Genomic DNA, 22074 nt, shown 5'->3' on the forward strand with positions numbered 1-22074 from the left:
TAGGTGAGCCTTGCTTTATACTCTAGTTATGTTCCCACAAATTTGCTACATCCAATCTACCAAGTTCTCTTGATTTTACCTGCTGTATCAGTTAACTTTTGCGCACAAATGCTGTAGAACAAACCACTCAAATCTCAGCCGCTTATTCTCACAAGAATCATTTCTGCTCGTACCTATATAGGGCAGCTGGAGGTTGGCAGACACAGCTGGGCCCAGCTGGGCAGTTCTGCAGCTCTGGGCTGGGCTGGGCTGGGCTAACACAGGGGAGGCTTGGCTGGGAGTGGCTATATACAATTTGTCCCATTCTTCTCCCAGGACCAGCAAACCAGCCCAGGCATGTTTGCTCACGGCTACTGCAGAGGCACAAGAGAGCAGGCAGACGCATGATGCCTCTTGCTAACTAAGCTCAGAACTGGCACTTCTTCCATGGACCAAAGCAAGTCACAAGGCCAAACCCAAAGTTAGGAGGTGGAGAAGGAAGGCCCCACCCCCAGAGAAAGGACACTCCCAGAGCCCAATACAAAGCGGGTTATAGAGAGGAGTGAAGAATTATACAGAGAAGCCAACAATACAATCAACTGCACCTGCTAAATACTTCTTCAGTTGGCTTCTCCTCACCCACCTCCACGGCTACCATGCCAGCCATCACCCTCTCTAGCCAAAATGACAGTCTGGTCTCCTTTTCCCCATCCAATCCACAGGGTGATCAGAGTGGTTTTATTTAATGCAAATTTAATGATATGACTCTCCTACTTTAAACCCTCCCAATGGCTTACCCCTTTGCTCTCAGGCTACAGAATAAATTCCTTCCCCTGGACCCATAAGGCCCTACCCATGCCTGCCCGTCTAGCTTCATCTCTCGCCAGCCTCCAGGCCACAAATCCTCTGCTCCAGCCACAACGTCATTCTCTCTGTCCCTTTCATATACCTTCTTCCCTCATGTCCCAGAAGCTGTGTACCCAGAACATCCTGCCCTCTCCTCTTCACCTAATTAACCCAGTGCATTTTTGACATCTCAGCTCATCTGCTCCTGCCTCTCTGCCCTCACCAAGTTAAATGTGCCTCGGGTAATCTTTGGTAATATCATGAACCTCTCCTCAGAGCACTGATCACCATTATATACTCAGTGCCCAGCAGCACCGGGCAGAGAGCAGGTACTCCACAAATACTTGTTGAATACTGATGAAGTTTTTAAAAGCTAGCCTACATTTTTAAAATGAAAAGTAGCTAACACTACTCTTTTGGGGGCTGAGTTTTATATTAAAGGTATTCAGATAATAAGTGTCTATGGCAAATTGCTCTGTAGTGTTTCATCCCCCACACCATGTTGCCGATTCTATATAAATCTGATTGTAATGCATCAGGTCTCCTTAAAGGGTTGTGCATCCCTAACCTGAACAAAGCCACAGGTGGCCCATGCTAGACACCTTCTTTCCCTACCCTCATCCATCCTGAGTGGGAGAGGGACACATATAATCCAAAATTAGCAGATGATGCAAAACCAGCAAGTAATCTAAGTCCTTCAAAATCCAACAGAAATTTTTTTGACCCTAGATTTCTATCTAGATAAACCTAGATAAACCATCAAGCCAACGTGAGAGCCAAATAAATTTTTGACATGTCAAGAATGAGGAAAAAAAAAGAAAAAAACTATGGCTCAAGCATTGGGTGGCCATATAATCTATCATCCAAGCTAGGATCTTTTGAGAATTAAAAGCAATCTATCAATATTTATATGAGGACACAGGAATAAGCCAGGACATTCCTGTACCCTCTCTACAAAAGAATACTTGAGGATAAACCTCAGGAAAATGAAAATCAGCCCCCCCCCCAAAAAAAGGAATGGAGCCCAAGAAACAGAAGTTCTAACCTAGGAGTAGAATAAATAGAAAGAGTAAGGTGACAACAGGAAGGCAGACCAAGAAAGAAATAGGTACAAATTAGAACATCCAATAATACAACTAAGAAGCTGGAATATCTTAATATAATGATGAAGAAACAGCTGTTTCTTCTGTCTAGGAGGAAGACAAAACAATTAGAAACTCAAGACAAAAACAAAAAGCTGTATGAGAAAGCTACAGCCCAAACTCCTGTGGCAGAATCCTGAGCAACTGCCAGAGCATAAAACAATCTACCTGATCTCAAAGCTCAGACCACTTCTCATCACGTCACACAGATTTAGTCATGAGGACTGTCAATCAGGCTAGTGGATTCTGTTGTAGATAATAAAACAAGCGTAATATTCTCAACATTTTATTGGTTTTAATTCACTGTGGTCTAGATTACATCTGATGCATTTCCTAATATTTCATGCTGTTCTCTCTTCTCTAATACTTTCCTAATATGGGTATCCCACACAGAAGACTATATGCTTTTTGGGTGTCCAGTCTGCATCACTAGACATCATAGCAGATGCTCCCCAAATCCTTCATATTATCTGAAAGGAATAAGGCTGAGCAATCAATACAGGTCAAGTCCTGGAACAAATGTTTTTTTAAACATCCAAATTACACTCCCATCTGAGAATTTTATTATATCAGATGTGACTTGAAATAAATCGTACATCGTGCCTGGAATAAGAAGCCTGAGGTTTTTAACACCATGGTATGTGGGCTAATGGAAGTGTTTCACTTCTGCTGGGAGAAGGCAAAACAAGGTGGTTACTGGACGTGGTCTCAAATCTGTTGTGGAAGGACCTCCAGCTGCTTAGTAAAGGAGAGGTAAGGTGAACTAACACCTTGAATTCATATCGCCCCATTCATATTGCTTTGAGAAGTGTTCTTTTCAAAATGCTTCCAGGTGCATTACGTCATTATTTAATGGTGACATAGAGGGAGCAAAGAGGACTGTCCCCATTTCACATGTAAAGAAATGATTGACCTAATATCACATCTAGTTTGTGCTGAGATGGGCCTGCATCAATTTGTGCAACTCTTGCATTTTATAGATAAAATTCAATGACTTTATTAGCATCACACTATGCAAAGAAATGAGTGAATGAATGAATGAATGAATGCACATCTGCTTGGGTAAGACCAAATTTATGCATGCTTAAAAGAAGCACTTTCCAGTATTTTTATCATCATTCTAGACCCTTTCCTTACTAATGCACCCATTAAAAAAAAAAAAAAAACTCTTATTCATGGAAATATACTGAAGAGTCTTCATTCCCTTACACCTAAGAAATGGTGACCTGCTGAAGACCGTTAGTGTACATCAGAAACCCAAATCTAGGGGTCTCAGCTCCCAAGCCAATATTCTTTCCAAAACATTATGATGCCCCTCATTGATGAGATCTTAAAAAGGAACATACCAACGGCAAGCCCAGCTGCTCCCTGTCCAAATCCTGATGATGTCTAAGAAAAAGAGGAATTGCACCCATTCCCAAGCAGGAGATCATCTGCCAACAGGCAGAGGGAGCCTCTGTGTATTCTGAAGACCCCGCACAGGCCCTGGAGTGAGGTGAGGCTACTCAGCCTTGACAAATGACAGGGAACACTAATTTGGGTGTCATCCCTTCCTCAAAGCCCCAGCACCATGTTCCTGCCACTCAGTATAACCCCAGAGTGGGCTCCTTTCTTCTGGTAGGGGCCAACTCAAAAGGAGGACCCTCTCAGAAGTAGGGTCAGTGACTTCATCTCCCTCCCCACACCCAATATATACCACGGGAGAGCTCTGAGCAGGCTTTTAAAAGAGTCTGAGGGAAATTCCTGGCTTGGTGTGATGGTTAATTTTATGTGTCAATTTGACTGAGCAGTGGGGTACCCAGATATTTGGCCAAACATGCTCTGGGTTTATCTGTGAGGGTGTTTCTTGATGAGATTAATATTTGAATCAGTAGACTGAGTAAAGCACATTGCCCTCCCAATGTGAGTGTCCTCATCCAAGCCATGAAGGAGTGATTAGAACAAAAAGGCTGAGTGAGAAATAATTCTTTCTCTCTGCTTGACTATCTTCAAGCTGGGACACTGGTCTTCTCCTGCCCTCAGACTCAGACTCAGCCTGGAACTACAACATCAACTCTCCTGGGTCTCCAGCTTCCTACCTACAGATTTAGGACTTCTTAGCCTCTCATTATACTGTCTGCTAATTCCTTATAGTAACTTCCTTTACATATATATACATCATATCCTATTGCTACATATCCTACATATATATATATATATATATATATATATATATATATATATATATATATATATATATATCCTATTGCTTCTCTTTCTCTAGAAAGCCCAGACTAACACACTTGGAAATAACCAAGGTATCTTAGTTTCCGTTCCTCCAGACACATACCCTGAAACAAAGACTTGAATTCAAGTAGCTTTTTTGGGAGGTGATCCCAAGAAATACTGTTAGGGGAGTGGGGACATGAGAGAGGGATGGGAAGGTAGCTGATAAAGCAAACAAGTTACCACGGTAGGCAAGTGGGGCTTAATCCCAATGACTCTGGGAGATAGTGTGGAAAACAAGTCTCAGATTTACTCCACCCCAAATGTAAGGAAGCTGGGGTATTTATCCACCAACTTCCACTGGTCATTGATAAGTGGCTGCTCCCTATTATTTGATGGGAATTAATTCCCTGATACTTCCAACCCGTGCCTTGTGTGATCAAAGTGAGTTCCAGTGGGCAAACAGCCCCTGGTGCTGGTGGTTAGAAGTCAGACCAGCATGCAGAGAAACACCAAGTGCCAAGGGGATATGGGCAGGGAACCAACAGATCTGCTACAAATGGATAGACACTCAACCTACCCCATTTCCTGCCTAGGCCAATAATGAGAACATTCTTAACCAACATAACAGCCTACGATGCTAGACCCTTTATATGCACTGTCTCTAAGCTTACCAACAATCCAATAGTTCACCATTATCCCAATTTTACAGCCAGTGAAACAGAGGCTCAGAGATCTGTTCAAAGTCACTGTTGCTTGGGGACCTTCTCATAACCCAAAAGACATTTCAGAGTTTTGAGAAATCCTCCAGTCAAAAGTTTGCTTTCAAGTATGAGTAACACAGTGAGATGAGCAACTCTTTTGCCTCTAAAAATGGCTTCCTTCTACCTACCACCACCCTGGAAAACACATTTCTCTGAATCTCCAGTTTTATGGTCTCGAAACTCTTATTGTAACATGTTCCTCCACTACATGTAATCACATTCAGATATGGCAGCTTGAGCTACTTTCCTGGCCCTGGAAAAAAATGTTCCACTCAGTAATTGTTCTCCATCTCCCACTGAGAACAGATTTGAAAAAGAGAAAGTTCATTTCTGATGCAGCAGTGTTATCTTTAACCTGACTCTAACCATCTGGCAGAGAAACTGCCTACCTCACCATAGACGCCAAAAAGACTTGGGAAGTACCGAATCGGGCACGTGGGATCTGAGCGCCAGTGAGAGAGAACGAAGATGGCCAGGGGTGCAGGGCCGAGGCCTGGGGGGGGTGGGGGGGCAGCAAGAAGAGGCCTTCCTACACCTTCAAGACACTCATTCTTTACCCAGGCAGCTTTAAATATTTAAGAAAGAGTTGATTCCATTCAACTCAGTAGGCTTCTATTGACTGACCACCGTGCGCACACAGAAAGTGAAGGGGCACAAAGGGGAGAAAACGCCCAAGAGACAGGGGAACCACCCCGGAGCATCACTTCCTGCCAAATTTACTTCCAGAGTCTTAATTGGGTCATTAATGGGTCGAAGGGACTGCAGAATGGATGCATTTGAACAAATACCCATTCCCTTTTTTCTGCAGGAAGAGGCTGAATGATCAACTACCCTGTTGCCAATCAGTATGCATCTAAGGGTCACCAAACAAGCCCTCCCACAATGTACCTGCAGGACGCTGTTTCTCTTCTTCTCTCCTTTGGAACAATTCCTTGTGCAGCATTTTTTTTTTATTATTTCATCCTATTTATTTTCACTTCTTTCCCAAGGCAACACTCCCCCTAGTGTCTGTGCAGGGATCTTGGGTTCCATTCTTGGTGCATAGGGTGCAGGCAGAAAGGGAATACAAGCCAGTATCTTGATGAGTATAAGTCACTACAAAGTAACTAGTGGGTTTGGTCAGTGTGATATTTCTGGAAAAGAGGCTGCAGATATTCTGCAGATAGTTCTAGTCATGGATATTCCCACTTTACACCAGGCACGAAGCAGAGAGAGCTAGGCGATCAAGAGGAGGAGCAAAGCTGGGACATCAAGGTCCATCCTATGGCTTCCATGTAGATGACTCTTTGGCCCTGCAGGCTCTATTTGCCACCCAGCCCCAGCAGCCCACTGTTCTTTCCTGAAGCTACACATCTCACTCACTTCCTTCAAGAAGTCTTCCGAGGTTAGCTGTTAGGTCTAATTACGGATGCCCAAGCCAAGAGAAGCTACTCTTCACCTTTCTGGGTACCTTCCTTAACCCTTCAATGAAGTCCCCCCTGCCAAAATCTCCAACATATAAGCTGTTCATTAGTGTGGTATTTAACCTTGTTCTAACTATGTGATTCTAACCATTTCTATTATAAATTCTGAGTATGAATTTCAAAGGCCCCAGTCATTCGCTTCTCTATCTCTTCCACTGTCTATCTCAGCACAACACAGAGAGACATTACAGAGACTCAACAGGCTGAGGAGCCCAGGACAGGAGGTGCCTGAAGTGAGCATCTCCCGAGGGTTCTGGCCAAGGCTTTGCCATCGGCTCACTGGAAAACCTGGAGCAAGTACCTCCTTCCTCTGCTTCAATGCTTCTATCTGAAAACGAAGGGAAAGCCCTAGAGTACCCGGAGGGCTTACCACAGGTCCAGCACTTCTTTTAAGCACTTTGCCATGTACATGATCTCACTGAATCCTTCCAACAGCCCAATGTGAGAGGAACTATCATTACCGCTCTCTTTTTATAGATGAACAAACAGCAAAGAAAGAATAACAACTTGCCCGATGCTACACAGCTATTAAAAGACAGAGGCAGGATTTGAACCCAGGCACCTGGTTCCAGAACCCAGGCTCCTATTTACCATACGGCTGTTGCCAAGAAGTTCTGAAGAAGATTGCATTCATGATGAATACAATCCACAAGTATGAATTCACACCCAAACCAAGTAATCTCATAGTCCGCCTACCTAACAGGATCCTTGATTACCCTATCTAGCTCTATTTCCAGTTTTCCCCTGAACTAAGTTCTCACCCAGTGGGTGCCAAGTAACGAGGCCCCACATAGCAGCGGGCAGGGTTACTGGCAACAGTCCTGGGTGGCTTAGCCCCACTGTGCTCCAAGTTCCTCTCATCTCAACCCAGTGGGGATGGTTTCCTCTGCTCCCCAGCAAGGAGTTAACAGCAGAAAGTTATGTGTGCAATCCTGAAGTTCTTAGACGCCATTACTTTTTCCAAATTTACTACAGCACATTTATTAGTGTACTCTAAAAAAAAGCATTTCCATAAATAATTAAACCCCAACTACACTGATCAAAATAAATGAGCAAAATGTGTCTGGTGATGCAAGCAGGCTTGATTCACTCACTAACTCGAATAACGAGGTGACTCACAAGAGGCCCCCATTAACAACAGTTAGTAAGATACAGCTTGTCGAAACTGAGGAGCTTGGTATTTATGGTATGCAGCCACCTCAGTGGGTGGGCGGGGTGGATGTAGGATGTGGCCGGGGAACCAGAGAGATGAACCTAATCCTAAGCCTCTTTGGTTAGCCTCATGTATATTCGTCCAAGGCCTCAGTCTATCCTACCTATAAAACGGGCAGCATCCTACCTCCCCTGAGTGAAAACACATAAATCCCCTTGGAAGAAAAATGGTCTGTAAACCCGAAAAGAAAAAAGAAAAGAGAAAAGAGAAACCCGGGAGTGAGTAAGGGATGACTATACAGAGAAAAGGAACAGTAGAGAGTCCAGACCATAGGATGCCATGTTTCTGTCTGAGCCTCAAACCCCTCATCTCTATGCGGAGTGAGTTGATGAAGACAATTACCCACGTGCGCTTCCAACCCTGACATTCTGTGAGTCTCAATGCTGTAGTATCTCCCCCAGGGACCCTCTCTCCTTTGAGCTCATAGCCTAAAATGACTGCTTGACAATTAACCACACATCACCCCATGGCTTCTATCTTGGCGTCATGTGTTATTTAACTTTACTGATAGCAGTCTCATATCCAAAGCATATTGGAAGGACCTTGAGGCAAATCCTGTCTTATCCTTGTTTGTCTCTCCCTCCATCACACCCGTACCGACCCCACAGTGCCCAGAACACTGCCACACATGAAGGAAACACTCAGCGAATGTCTGGGTATATTCTGTAAGTTCATTCGGTTTCTGATGTCCAGGAGAAAGAAGCCAGGATTATTGCGTAGTCCATATTACTATTTTCTTACTAAGTGGCGTAGAGATGCCTCCAAATCTTGTGCTAAAATTCATACATGAAATAATCAACCAGGTATATAAACTCAATGCTACTAAGAGACAGTGTTTCCTGTCCTTTCCACACAGCTAAGGCATTGCCCAGTTCCCGAAGATCAGTTCAGTGAGTATGTACTGAGCCATGGGACAAGCCCTGTGCCACACGCCACAAGGAGAAGAGCAAAACTCACACTGAGGGGTGGGGAAGGTGCGGTTGTAATGATTTCAACCCTCACCTCTCATCCCTCACCTTGAAAACACTTACAAAACAATACAAAATTAAAATAAACGAGTACTGAACTAAATCATGATCACATGTGTGGTGCAGTCTTTAAATTCTCTCATCAGGAAAAGGGGAAACAAATGCTCTTAAGGAAAATTCTATAGAGACACTGCATTTGAATCTTGAGCAAAGCTGTGAATAACAGGTGCATCTCAATAGAGGAAGAAGGGTAATCCAAGTGGAGAAGACCTCAAGTGCAAAGTCTCAGAGTCAATGGGGTTTGGGACAATGAAGGGGCTTTCTTGGCTACAGGGAAGGAACCCATCAGGGAAGCGTCAAACAGAGAGGTAAAGAAGTAGACCCAGGACATAAGCAGTGAAGGGCCCTGAATGCCAGGCTAAAGGACTTTGGATTTGAATCCAAGAAGGTGAAGGTACTTGAGCTGGAAGGTAGACATACTTGCTAAAATACGCCTGGTTACAGTAACTGTCAAGTGATGAAGAACCCGAGAAAGAAATCACTGACATCCCAAGGGACAAGGACTTCTAATTCCTTCGTAGCTTCTGCTCAAGAAGACTTGAGGCTGTCACTCTTCACCTACTTGGTGGAACATGCCTGAGACCCTCCTGCATGTGAGGCAGAGCCCTCTCATCTTCACTCACTGCTGGCAAAACCAGAGCACCATGCAGACCCTTTTCTCCGTCACCCTCCACACCAGGGTGTGGGCATGGCTAGCCAGCTTCCACCCAGCCCCTTCCCCCCATGCCGGTTCCGCCCATCCAAGGTGGCCGGCTGATGCTCACATCCCCTATGTTCCACCTCCAAATCCATAAGACCTCTTTTCCCCCAAACTTGCTGAAAAATTATCCTTCAATGTTTTCCCACTGTAAGGAAGTGTCTCAAACCTGCCAAGAGGCCAAAGAAAGCAGGAAATCAACAAGTGAGTCAAGCCACCAGGCCTCAGGTGTACCCAGCCTTGGATAAACCCCTGGCGCATCTTCTTATCTCAGCTGGTCTGGCTTTTCGCACCTCTGTGCTCCTTACCGGATGATTCAGGGCCAGCCTATCATCCAGTTCCAAAAATCCTCAGTGACAATAACAGATTTACACGGCCCAAGGAAAAAGCAGTTCTCCCTTGTGCCCCCCGAGTCTTCTTGCCACTGGAGCCACAATCCATCCCCCCCACCACCACCCTTAAATCCAACACAACTGGGGAAGCCACTTCCCAGCACTCCTCCTTTGCCAACTACGAAGCAAGTTCCAACCACTGCGTTTCTGCAATCAGGCCTCCCAATTAAGAGTTTGCAAATTCTGCTCACCTTGGAAAGCACTGCTGGATCTGAGAAGCAAATCACACCCTGTAACCCAGTCATCAGGAGAAACGCAGAGCAGACAAATAGAGACAAATAGCCTCGTGTCCAGCCCCCTCCTCTCCCCACCCCACCCCCAGCCCCAGGCCAAGAGTGACCAGGAGCAATTAGTCCTGTTCTGTCCCGCTGCATTTCCCAGCTCTATCTCAAAGGAGAGGCTCCCCTTGTAATATTAATTAAAAACAGATTCTTTTTGTCAAACCCCTAAAGAATGGCTTCGGCGGCAGGCGTCTTTATTAAGCCTCTGAGAAGGCAAAATGCATTAAGATATTGTGACACAAGGACTGTGAGAAGGGACGATGAAGGCGAGACAATCCAGCCAAAAGCTATTTGAAAAATCTGTTTGAGAGCCACAATTAGCTGCTTCAGTGAGTGAAATACAATTAATCTGATCAAAGCTGTCACTATTTTGCACATTGGAAGTAAATATTTTAGAACACAGTCCAGCTGAATTAGTTAAAGGTATGAAATCCTGCCTGGGAGCATCTGTGTGTTCTACCTCCTCGCATGCTAGGGAAGGGTGATCTGGAGGGGACCCGGAATTAGCAGCATTCCCTGCTTCTCTTCACCAAGGTGCATTGTTGGGCACATTAATTGAAGTCCTTCCAACCAGACACAAACTGCAGGGGTAGCAGCCTGCAAATCACTCTCCACCGCCAGTGAGCTGTTGGAAAGGGAAGGGGTCCTCCAAGGGAGAACGCAGCGTTCTCAACTCAGCACCAGGAAGGGGGGTCCCTGGCCAGGGTTACTCCAAGGAGGAGGGGGCATGGAAAAGTGGACCGTCTCCTTCACAACTTTCCAGTCTCCAGAGCCATTTGCTTTGCCAATTCACTGAGCAAGCAGAAGGCATCTTCCTTCATTGGAAGGAGAAGGGCAGAATGATGTGGCTTTTTTTCTGTTTCCCAGCAAGCCCTGGGGATGGAGCTCCCTCAGGGGGTGTGTGAAACACTCTCTTGCCCATTAATCACCAGGAACCCAGCTGGAGACTGGCATTTACCACCCCTCCAGAATAGAGGCTCTGAGCCCAAGTCCCCTCACCTCTCACCCGGGACCACCTGGCAGGGTAGTAACGGTCAAAGAGGGACCCAGTCTCCAGCCCCTTCTTGACAGCTTCTGGCTCAAGCCTTCGGGGCACTTCCTCCTTTGCCCCCAAGCTATCTGACCACAGTCCCTGAACCAAAGGGAATCCATGACCCCAGCCTTGGACAAGGATTTCCCTCTGCCTCCTGTAGTCCCCGGGGCACAGCTGGACAAATGGAGCCGAGCATGTCCAGCCCTGCATGCCTGACTGCGAACTGTCAGAGTGGACTTTGATTTCAGTTATATGGGCTGACTAAAAACCCTCCCCCAAAGGGAATTCATGTCAAGTAATGAGGTCCACCAAAGGCACCTGGTAGGAGGCCAGGAAACCCCAAAGTGTTCACAATTAAGCTGGTGGCCTTCCCAGAAAAGGACATGTTTAGTACTGTGGAAGTCAGAAGAGACGATGGAACTCTCTTTTCATGCCAAAGGAGCCTGGTGCTAGGACATCTCCCTCCATGTTGAAACCAATGATGAGGGAAGCTTCCGGAAAGTTCATCATCCCCATCACTCCTCACCCTGGCTTTTATCTACAGCATCTTCCTTTGCTGTCTTCAGGAAAGGGGGACCAGGAACAAAACCAACCTAGTCATGTTGCAGACACTGGTTTCCCCGTTCCTCTCACAGGGATGTTTCCTTAAAGTCCCTCAAAGACGGGGCCCCGTGAACATGTTCCCTCCTCTTGCTCTCAGAGCAGCACAGACCTGATACTCAGTGAAGCCGATACTGCCTGCACAGTATGGTCGGAAGAGGCAGATCCAGCCCAGGTGCTCAGGAGGCAGTCGCTCTCCACCAGAAAGAAAGGACAGGACGACAGGATGGGGTCCCTGCACCCATGTGTGTTACCTTGTCCTTTGCTTGGACAGTTAAGACTGGCCAAGAACACAACCAATAAGCATCCTGAGGGCTGTTCCTGGATTTCCCAAATCTCACTGCTGTCACTAAGGGCTCCAAGGCCAACTAGTCCACTCCCCGGGCGCTTCTGCCCCTCTTTCAACTACAAGCCATTTCCCCCAGGGTGGGGGGAGGCGCCCTCGGGCTACACTTGCCCCCTCACTTCCTCTGCTGCACCTCTGCATGGAAGATGGGCAGAGAAGGCCATTCACACGTTACTGTTTGCAAAAAGCATCCTCTCCAAGTCCCACCGGTAAGTCAACACACAAAAAAAACGATCCTTAAAATAAAAGCACAGACATAAGAAAACTCTTTAAGTAGAGTGAATTTATATTATCCAAATGTGACAGTAATAAAGTCATAGATATGTGAAGACAGCACCTCCTCCTCCTAGGAATACATTCACTCCCACCCATCCTCTTCATCCTTCTCACCCAGTACGAACGTGAACAAAAACATACACACACACACACACACACACATACAATTCCTCATTATCAAACTAAAACGAAGTTGAGATTCACAGGCCCTGCTGTCAGAGAATTACCTCTCCCTCTCTCCCTCTCTCCTCTGGGGACTTGCAAGTCTTCACCCATCCCTGCCAAGGCACGCCATACCCACCCCCTCCCCATGCCCAGAGTTGTGCATTCCGAAGCTAGGGAGGTCTTCACTGGAGGCAGATGAAGCCAGCCACCGCGCCGGTGGGAAAACAGACCTCGCAAATCCTTCCAACCCAGAATCTGTACCCGGGCTGGGCTGCCCGATCTGTGCTGTGTGCCATTAAGAACCAGGAAATCTGTACTCAGCAGCGCCGATGTGGTACACTCTGCGGACTCCTGGCTTTCCTGTTATTCACTCTTTACCCCGTGACACCCCCGGGCCCCTTTAAAATAAGGCCAGAATTTTCCAGGGAAATCTTTAATGCCAGTCATAAAGAGAAACACAAAGGGGAGGGGCGGTGCTTTCCGATCAAATGAGCAAAGCTGCCTATACGGACATCCATCATCCTCCAGACTCTGCCCAACGCCGGGTTCTGATTTGATCCGGAGAGCCAGAGAAGAGGAAAGGATTTTTGCAAGACTGGCTGAAAGTGGGGGGCCGTGGACGGGAGGGGAGTGGGAGAGATCGCGGGAGGCCGCCCCCCCACCTCCGTCGGAGATAGCGTTCCCCGCGGTTTCTTGGCGTGGCCGCACGGCTCCGGGCCCTGGCGGGCGGCGGGGTTGAGGAAGCCTCTCCGAGAACGCTCTGCGGGCTGCAGTAGCCGCCCGGGCCGCCCGGGCTCCGAGCCCGACGCCGGAGTGGACTCAAGGGCGCCACCTGTCGGTACAGCTACTCTCAGGGGAACCTGGCCGCGGAGAGAGGAGAGGTGCGCAGAAAGCATGGGGACCCAACTCCACTCCGGGAGCCGTTTGTGATGCGGGACACAGCGGCCGAGGCGAGTTTTTTTTGCTCAGACTTAGTGTACTTATTCTTGCGTAAGGGTGAGGGGTGCGGAATGGGTGCTGAATTTCACTTCACACTTTAAACTTTTTTTACTGCCTCTCCTGTAGCTTTCCAGACAGCTGCCTGGGTTTTGAAGGGGGACTCAGTGTGACCTGAAGGCCCGGGCTCGGGCGGACTAGGCGCAGCCTTCCCCCGGGCTGGGAGAAAGCGCCCCTGGAGCAGACAGCAGCGACCCTAAGGCCGACAGGAGTCTGGAAGTCCGAGTGGCCTCCAGCTCCCGGGTTCCCTTTCGCGTGATTGGAGGGGAGAAGTGGGGAGGCTCGGCAGTCGCAGGAATCCGTCAGTTTGCCAATTCAGGCCGCGTCCTCACCCACGAATTCAAGCGCCGGACGGGAAAACCCACTCTCCAAACCGAGTACCAGGGAAAGGGACCACAGATCCCTTCCCTGCTCATCTTTAAGACACTTCTTCCCCTCCCCTCCGGGCGGCCCCAAACCTAGGGTCTCTAGCAAACAAATGTACACACCATCTTACAACAAACTCCGCTAACCTGTTGGGGGCGTGGGGGAAGCCGGATGAACCTGTTCTCTCTACAAGTCAGGGCGCCCCCGCCTCTGCCTCGACCCTCCAGCAACTATCTGTCCCCCGTTCCCGCCCTCCATTCAGCCCTGCTGTCAGGAGACAGGCAGATCCGCCGCCGGGCAGGTACTCACGCTGCTGTTGTGTCCCGACCAGTGCACCATGGCTTGATTGTGGGCCGAGTCCCCGGTCAGCGCGAATGAGGTGCTGGGCAGCCGGAGCTCTTCGGCCGCCGCCCCCCCGGCCCGCGGCGCCTTCACCTCCTCCCGGAGACCCTTGGCCAGAGGGCGGCTTCCTCTGGAACCATCGGCCAAGGCAGTGGCCCGGGCGTCCCCGCGTTCCAGGGCACTGGAGGGCTGCGCCCGGCGACTCCTCCTCGCGCCGCCAGGCTTGCCCGGAACCGGGGTGCCTTGTCCCCACCGCGCGCCTGCCGGCGACGGTCCCCCGGCTTCTCCCTGCTTTTTTCCAACGCTGCCGCTGCCGCCTCCTGGCTGGGGCAGCGGCTCTGGTCCGGGCCGGCGCCCCAGTGCGGCGCCTCTCCGCGCCGTCGCCAGCTCCTCTGGCCACTGGCTTACCACTGCCCGCGGGAAGAGAGGAAGCAGCACCGGGGGCCGCGAAGCCGAGGCCGCGGGGCGCCCAGGACCGCCCGTCGCGCCCCAAGTGATCTCGGCGCCGGCCAAGACCCACGTCGACAGGAGCAGGAGCCCCGTTCGGGCGAGAGGCGCCCCGGGCCAGCCTGCGGGGCGCTCCGTGCGCGCTGCCTCCATCCCGCTGCGGCTGCCGCGGCTCGGGCTGCCGAGAGTGTGGCGCCCGCCGAGGTGCGGGTCCGGCGCGGGGGGTGTGCGCGCGCCGGCGAGCCAGAGAGCGAGTGTGTGTCGGGGGGAGTGGGGAGGGGGCGGCCGGGAAGGAGGTGGCTCGGGCTGGCGCGCCTCGCGGGTCCTCTCCGCTCTTCCCTCCTCGCTCTGGATCGCTCGCTCTCTCGTCCAAAGGGTGATTCCAAAACCCAAGAAAAATTAATAAATACCCCCTCGGTGCTTTCCCCCCCTTAAATTAAGATCCCCCCAAATATTCCTCACCGAGCTCCTCCAAAAATTTTTAAGAGGAGTGTTCAAAGGTAATGAGAAAAATCCTTTTTAAAACATGAGAATCAAGCCAGATCCAGGAGGAGGGGCTGGCGACGGACCCCACTCCAGAGTCTCTCCGAAATCCAGCCTCCAACCTGCTCCCGCCGAAGAGTTGGGAGCCGCTTCTGGCCGCGTTTGGGGGGTTACTCTTCGGGCCTGTTGTGGGGAACGGGAGATGGCGCGCGGGGAGGGTGGGGGGGGTCTCGACGGAGGAGGAGTAAAGTGTTTTCAGCGCCAACTGTTCGGGTTCGGAAGCCGAGGGGGAGACCAGAGCCTTCGCGTGGGGAGGCAGCGCGCGGAAGCCGAGCGCGGGATGGACCCGGGACTCCGCTCGCTACTCCCGGGCCCGCCCCTCCCGCCGCCCCCCGCCCCCCGCCCCTCACGGCCTGCGCCCCCGCCCGGTGCGGGGGCGCGGGGACTGCGTGCGTGCGCGTGCGTGCGCGCAGGCGGGAGAGGGTGAAGCGAGGGGTGCGCCAGGGCTGGCGGGCGTCGCGGGGTGGGGGCACCTGGCGGAGCCCGGGGCTGCTTCGGTGTGCGGGGGCGCGCGGTTCCGTGCGTGCGCGTTTGCACGCGTATGTGTGCGTGTTAGTGTGAGCCACGGGGTGGGGGGCGGGGAGGGGTCCGCTCGGGCTGTGGGCGCGCGCGGATCACGCACGGGCTGTGTTTGCATTTCCTGAGCTTGCGAGTCCTGAGAAAGGCAATATTGAGAGCAAGGCAGGCCGCCCTGGATAGCCCCCTCCTCCTGGCGCCCCGCGCACTCATGCTCCCCCACCGCCCGCGGATGCAACCTAGTTATTCCTTAAACCTCCTGGAGGGCGAGGGGAGAGAAAAGGGAGGCGCCGGCGGCAGGGTCAGGGGTTTGCCAGCTCTCCCGGATCCCCGGCTCTCCTTCCTGGGACCCCTGGTCGGAGCTTAGGAAAGACAGTGGAGAGCGTTCGTTCCCACGGGGGGCGGGGGTGGGGGGAATCCAGCCCCCATCTTCTAGCCTGGGATTGAGGTCGCGCCCTCACTCTTCCTAGATTCGTTTCTGAGCGGGCTTAGTTGTTCCTTCAAAGCGCCGACTGCCAGTGAGAGGACCCCGGTGCGGCGCAGCGCAGCGCGGGCTGATCAGATCCCCGGCCCCAGCACCCCGTACCCCGCTGCAGAAGCGCAGCCTGGGCGCGTGGGACGCAATCTGGGCTAGGACCCTTGGAGCCCTGTAGGAAAAGGGAGACTTCGGAGAGAGGGAAGCTAAACTCGAGGACGAGGAGGAGATGTGGTTTACAGGCCCCGGCACGTAGTGCCGCCCGCCGCCTCCGAGAAGCTCCCGTGATTTCTAGAGGTTGGAAAGGCGAGAAGCGCGGAGCTGGAGGAGTGGTTGTTCAGAAAGGAGTGGGATGGAGAGAGGGGGCTCGGAGAGCGTGACGGCCTGAAGGCCCTTCTCCTCGGGATTAGAGGAAGAGTTCATAGCCAGAGGGAGGGAAACCCGGGAAGAGGGGAGAGGAGAAAGGCGGGGCGAAGGGAAGAGAAGCGAACGGAGGGGAAGAGCGAAAAGGGAAAGGGAGAAGAGAGGAAAAATGAGGTGGAGGAGGGAAGGCGAGATAATGGTGCGAATGGAAAGGCGAAAGAAAGAAGAGGTGGAAGAGCGCCCGGGGAGGGCCAAGAGGGATGGAGGAGGCAGAGGCGGCCTGGGAATCTGAGCCGGCCACGGAGGGCGGCAACCAGCGGTTCCCGGGAGCCCACACCCTGGCGAACATGCTTTTCCAACCGCAGCTGAACTCGGAAATTGGGAACCGAGGAGGTTGGGCCGGAGAACCAAGCCGGAGACAGCCCAGAATGAGCCGGGTCTTGGAGTCGGGGTTTCCCAAGCCCGCGAGCAGCGAAACACCCCAAGAAAAGTTGCGGCACCGGAGGCTGAGGTGGGCGCGGGATCGGGCGCTGGACCGGAGCCGGCCATCCGCGGGTTCCCAGCGCCCCTGCCGGGGAAGGCCGGGCGCTGCAGCTCGAGCCCAAGCTCGGGATTCGGGAGGAACGCGAGGCCTCTCTTCTGCGTGGGCTCTGGGCAGAGGTGCTAGATGTCAGAGTAGAAGTGGTCTGGGCTTGCAGGCAGGCGTTCCGGAGTGGATATTCACAGAGCCCGCGAGCGGGAGGTCTCCCAAGCCTCAGGCCCACAGGGGAGGTGTGCTGTCCAAGCCCGTGGGGGACAGTTGTCTGCAAGAGCAATGCTGGAAACTCCCTGCTCCCCCTCCCATCTGCCCTGGACCTGGACCGAGCCTGCGGAAAGGTCAGATCCTCGAGTGGACTTTGGGAGATGTGGCTATTAAGTATTTATTTGGAAAAAAAGAATGGATGAAAGACTAACAGATGTGATATTTTCACACATCTGCCCCCAATTCATCCTCTTGGCCTTGCTTTATCAATTATTGCCCCTCCTCCTATCTTCACTCTCTCCCTCCTTCACCCTTCGCCTAACAATCCTTGTCCAAAACCCTGTGCTAGCTCCCCCTCCGCAGCCTCCCAGTCCCCACCAGCCTTCTCCAGTGTCCAGACCTCTTCAAGGAGTTCTCCCCTCCACCATTTGTCTCCCCTTCCTCACCTGCCACTCCCCCGCTGGACATTTGGCAACCTAACCTTTGCCTTCAGGTGACTCATCAAAGCCTTAACTCCCAACAAACACCACCTGCTGGCTTCCTTGAGACAGCCTGGCCAACAGCCTCCACTTCCTGCATTTGTAAACCTGTTCCATCTGGAAAGATCTCCCTTGGTCTATGTGGTACCAGGGTCTCCTGGGTCCTCCCTGACTAGCCTCAGTCAAGCTCAGCCAACCTCTCTTCTCCCGCTCACATCTTAAATTCTGAGCCCTAACCTCCATCATGACCCCAGTTTTCTGTGCTTCATTCTCATTCCACTCTCCCTCTGTGAGTGAGCTCAAAGATCTCACCCATATCTGTGCTTCCACTGTCACCTCTTGCTTGTTGACTCCTGAATCTACTCTGTTCTCTCTCTGGAGCTTCTCATCTGAATTCCCCATTGCTTCCTACACATGCAGGTCCACACTGAAACCCATATGCATCAAGTTCTAAAAACCCTCCTCCTCATCTTCTCCGTCACCCAGACGAGACACTTAACATGCAACCTTGTCTATTCCCTCTTTCTAATCCCCATATCCAGAAAAATCATTGCCAAGTCCTATTTTTTTTTTTAAGATTTTATTTATTTATTTGACACAGGGAGAGAGAGCACACACACAAGCAGGGGGAGTGGCAGGCAGAGGGAGAGAGAGAAGCAGGCTCCCCGCTGTACAGGGAGCCCCATGTGAGACTTGATCCCAGGACCCCAGGATCATGACCCGGGCGGAAGGCAGTTGCTTAACCAATTGAGCCACCCAGGCGCCCGCCAAGTCCTATTTTAAAAGCCTTTTTACCTGTTGTCTCCTGTTTATTCCCAGGGTCACTGCCTTAGATCTAACCCTCATCCTCCCTTGTCTTAGGGTTTTACTATAACTTCCTGTCTTCTCCTGGTCTTCAGTTCTTTCTTTCCTCAAGCCAGCCTCCACACCAGCGCGGTCCATTAAAAGTATAAAGTCAGGCACGTAGGTAATTTTAAATTTTCTAGTAGCTTCATTAAAAATTAAAAAGAAACTAATGAAATTAATTTTAATGATATATTTTCTTGAGTTGAATGTATCCAAAATATTTTCAACTCATAATCAACATAAAAATTATTGAAATATTTTTACATATTTTTGTACTAGGTCTTCAAAACCCAGTGTATATTTTACACTTACTTATATTTCAACTACTAGCTACATTTCAAGAGCTCAATAACCACATGTGACTAGTGGCTACTGTTTTAGACAGCACAGTTCCATAGATGCCCTTTTTTTTAAGATTTTATTTATTTGTCAGAGAGCGAGCACAAGCAGGGGAGAAGCAGGCTCCCTGCTGAGCAAGGAGCCTGATGCAGAACTGGATCCCAGGACTCTGGGATCATGACCTGAGCCAAAGGCTGACACTTAACCAGCTGAGCCACCCAAGTGTTCCCATAGATGCCTTTTAAAACTTAAGGAAGATTATGTCATGGATTGCCCTCCTCAAAATTCTTCATGACCAACCATTGTCCATAAAGTCCAAGCTTCTCAGAATGGTTCCATGCACTGCCTTACCTCCATGAACTTTCTTACCATATTCCTTAAGTCTGTAATCTGCCCTCTGCCACAATTTCCATGATGATCTGCTCTAAATGCTAGCTCTTCCATGAAATCTGCCCCCCACTATCCCATAGCACCTGACACTGAATCCGTTATTGTCACCACCTCCATCGTCATCACCATCACCAAATTTTACCACTGTAAGATGGGAGCTGTCCAATATCCATCTGGAATTTAAAAGAGAGGCTAGGGTTAGAATGGACTGTCATTTCCCTTGCTGGCATAATGCCTACTTCAGCTGGGAAAGGCATGTTGGGAGCCAGGATTAGCCCTCACACCCACATCCACAATGGGGAGAGCAAAGAGGGCCCTCCTGGGAATGGATTTTCCCTCTAGGCTCCTGTCCCTGTTACAAACAACTGGAGAAAGCAAACAGTATCCTGTAAGTTATCCATGAGATTACACTTCTGCCACCCTAATATGACTTCTTTCCCATTTGTTTGTTTTTTTTTTTTTTAATTTTATTATGTTATGTTAGTCACCATACAATACATCATTAGTTTTTGATGTAGTGATCCACGATCCATTGTTTTCGTATAACACCCAGTGCTCCATGCAGTACATGCCCTCCTTAATACCCATCACAGGGCTAACCAATCCCCCCACTCCCCTCCCCTCTAAAACCCTGTTTGTTTCTCAGGTTTTTTTAACCATCACAATGAAGTAACACTTTGGGAAACTATTCTTCTCGCTGACATCACAAATACATTCTCACTCATATTCATTCTCTCCCTCTGTCCTCCCCCCCACAACCTTTACTATTTTAATAGATCTTGTCATCAGCACCCAGGGACAGCACATACAGAGATGCATTCCAATTATGCCTGTTTTTCATATTTTATAACATGTTCAGCACTCCTTATATGAGGATCTAAAGACAAATTCCTCATAAAACTTAGAGCCAGGAAAAAGTGGATTTCTCCTGTGAAACTGACATCCTTTTTTATTTTTTATTGTTGTTAATCACCATACATTACATCATTAGTTTTTGATGTAATGTTCCATGATTCATTGTTCGTGTATAACACCCAGTGCTCCATGCAGAACATGCCCTCTTTAATACCCATCACCAGGCTAACCCATCCTCCCACCCCCCTCCCCTCTAGAACCCTCAGTTTGTTTCTCAGAGTCCATAGTCTCTCATGGTTCGTCTCCCCCTCCGATTTTCCCCCCTTCACTCTTCCCCTCCTGCTATCTTCTTCTTTTTTTTTTTTAAACATATAATGTATTATTTGCTTCAGAGGTACAGATCTGTGATTCAACAGTCTTGCACAATTCACAGCACTCATCATAGCACATACCCTCCCCATTGTCTATCACCCAGCCACCCCATCCCTCCCCCCCGCAACTCCAGCAACCCTCAGTTTATTTCCTGAGATTAAGAACTCCTCATATCAGTGAGGTCATATGATACATGTCTTTCTCTGATTGACTTATTTCGCTCAGCATAACACCCTCCAGTTCCATCCACGTCGTCTGACATCCTTTTTTAAAGGCTTTCTTAAAGTGGCTTGGTCTTGCTCTTGTCTCCACAGTCAAGCTGAGTACCAGGTTCACTTGCTCTGTCTTCAGAACAAGATCTTTATCCTCTGTTCCCCTTTTACTAAATACTGTTTGCTTTTATTGTCTGATACTCTTCGGTCTTACTATATCTGTGCAGTGTTGATAAGCCACTTCACATCCTTTTTGGAACTAAATAGGAAATTAATTAATTGATTAACATCAAAACAGCAGTTCACATTGTAACTCTCTGAATTTCTACAGAAGTAAATGATTATAAAACAATCCCTGAAATGCAGATGAAAGCAGTCAGAAGACCACTGGAATCAGGACTCCCTACCACTGTGTGTCCGTGAAGGCAGGAAGTGTCTGTTTCGTTCCACGCTATAACCTCCGCACCTGCCCAGTCCCGGGCACAGCACTGACCCTCGATAAATGTGCAATCACAGGTGAAACAGAGGAGTGTAAATAATAACACTTCTGCTTGCAGCTTCTAGTCATCTGTTCTTTTTAGCACGTGTACACTTTCTAAAGGGGCAAAAGCTCTACGATTTGATTGATGCTCTTCCCTACCACAGGTGACCATATGCCCGGCAGTCACAGGTATAAGTAGTAACATTTTTTAAAATTTTATTTATTTATTTATTTATTCATTTGAGACAGAGAGCACACAAGAGAAGAAAGGGGCAGAGGGAGTGGGACAAGCAGACTCCCCATTGAGCATGAAGCTTGACGAGGGGCTGGATCCCAGGACCTTGAGATCATGACCAGAGCCAAAGTCAGATATTTAACCGACTGAGCCACCCAGGTGCCCCACTATAGGAAGTAATATTAAGAAGGTTGGCCATTGTTTACAAAAAATTTTTAATTAAAAATTAAAAAAACAAAAAAGAACCTTGGCCATAAAGGCACCAAAGACTTTATGATGAGGAAAAGCAGAAGAGAAAGAGGAAAGAAGGGAGGAGCAGGAAAGAACAGCTTCAACACTGACTTTTATTAAGGACCTTAAGTCCCACTCTGTGGCTTCTATGCCATTGCTTTACTTAATTCTGCCAAAGTAGGTTTTCTTGGTTCCACTCCATAGACTGAGGAACATGCAGGTGAAGCTGTGATGATAACAGCCATCACGTGGATGTTAATGATGAGTGTTAACATTCCCCAAGCACTAACTCTAGACCAGATGTGTAGTAATGAGTGATTAAGAGCCCAAACTTTGGAGCTAAATTATCTGTGTTCAAATGCCAAGCATCCCAACCCCAGCTGTGTGACCTTGGACAAATTACTTAACCTCTCT

General features: G+C 49.5%; 1 protein-coding gene across 1 annotated transcript in view; it reads right to left on the bottom strand.

Moving 5' to 3' along the window:
- SORCS3 (sortilin related VPS10 domain containing receptor 3) overlaps nt 1–14766 on the bottom strand; it is a 578941-nt gene extending 564175 nt beyond the window's left edge. Inside the window, exon 1 of the mRNA XM_078077136.1 lies at nt 14102–14766. Within this exon, the coding sequence (XP_077933262.1) occupies nt 14102–14734 (633 nt within the window). The 5' untranslated portion in view covers nt 14735–14766. The remainder of the gene's footprint in view (nt 1–14101) is intronic.
- Between the last annotated feature and the right edge of the window lie 7308 nt (nt 14767–22074).

Source organism: Halichoerus grypus, chromosome 7, assembly GCF_964656455.1.
Source record: "Halichoerus grypus chromosome 7, mHalGry1.hap1.1, whole genome shotgun sequence".
Classification (NCBI taxonomy): domain Eukaryota; kingdom Metazoa; phylum Chordata; class Mammalia; order Carnivora; family Phocidae; genus Halichoerus; species Halichoerus grypus.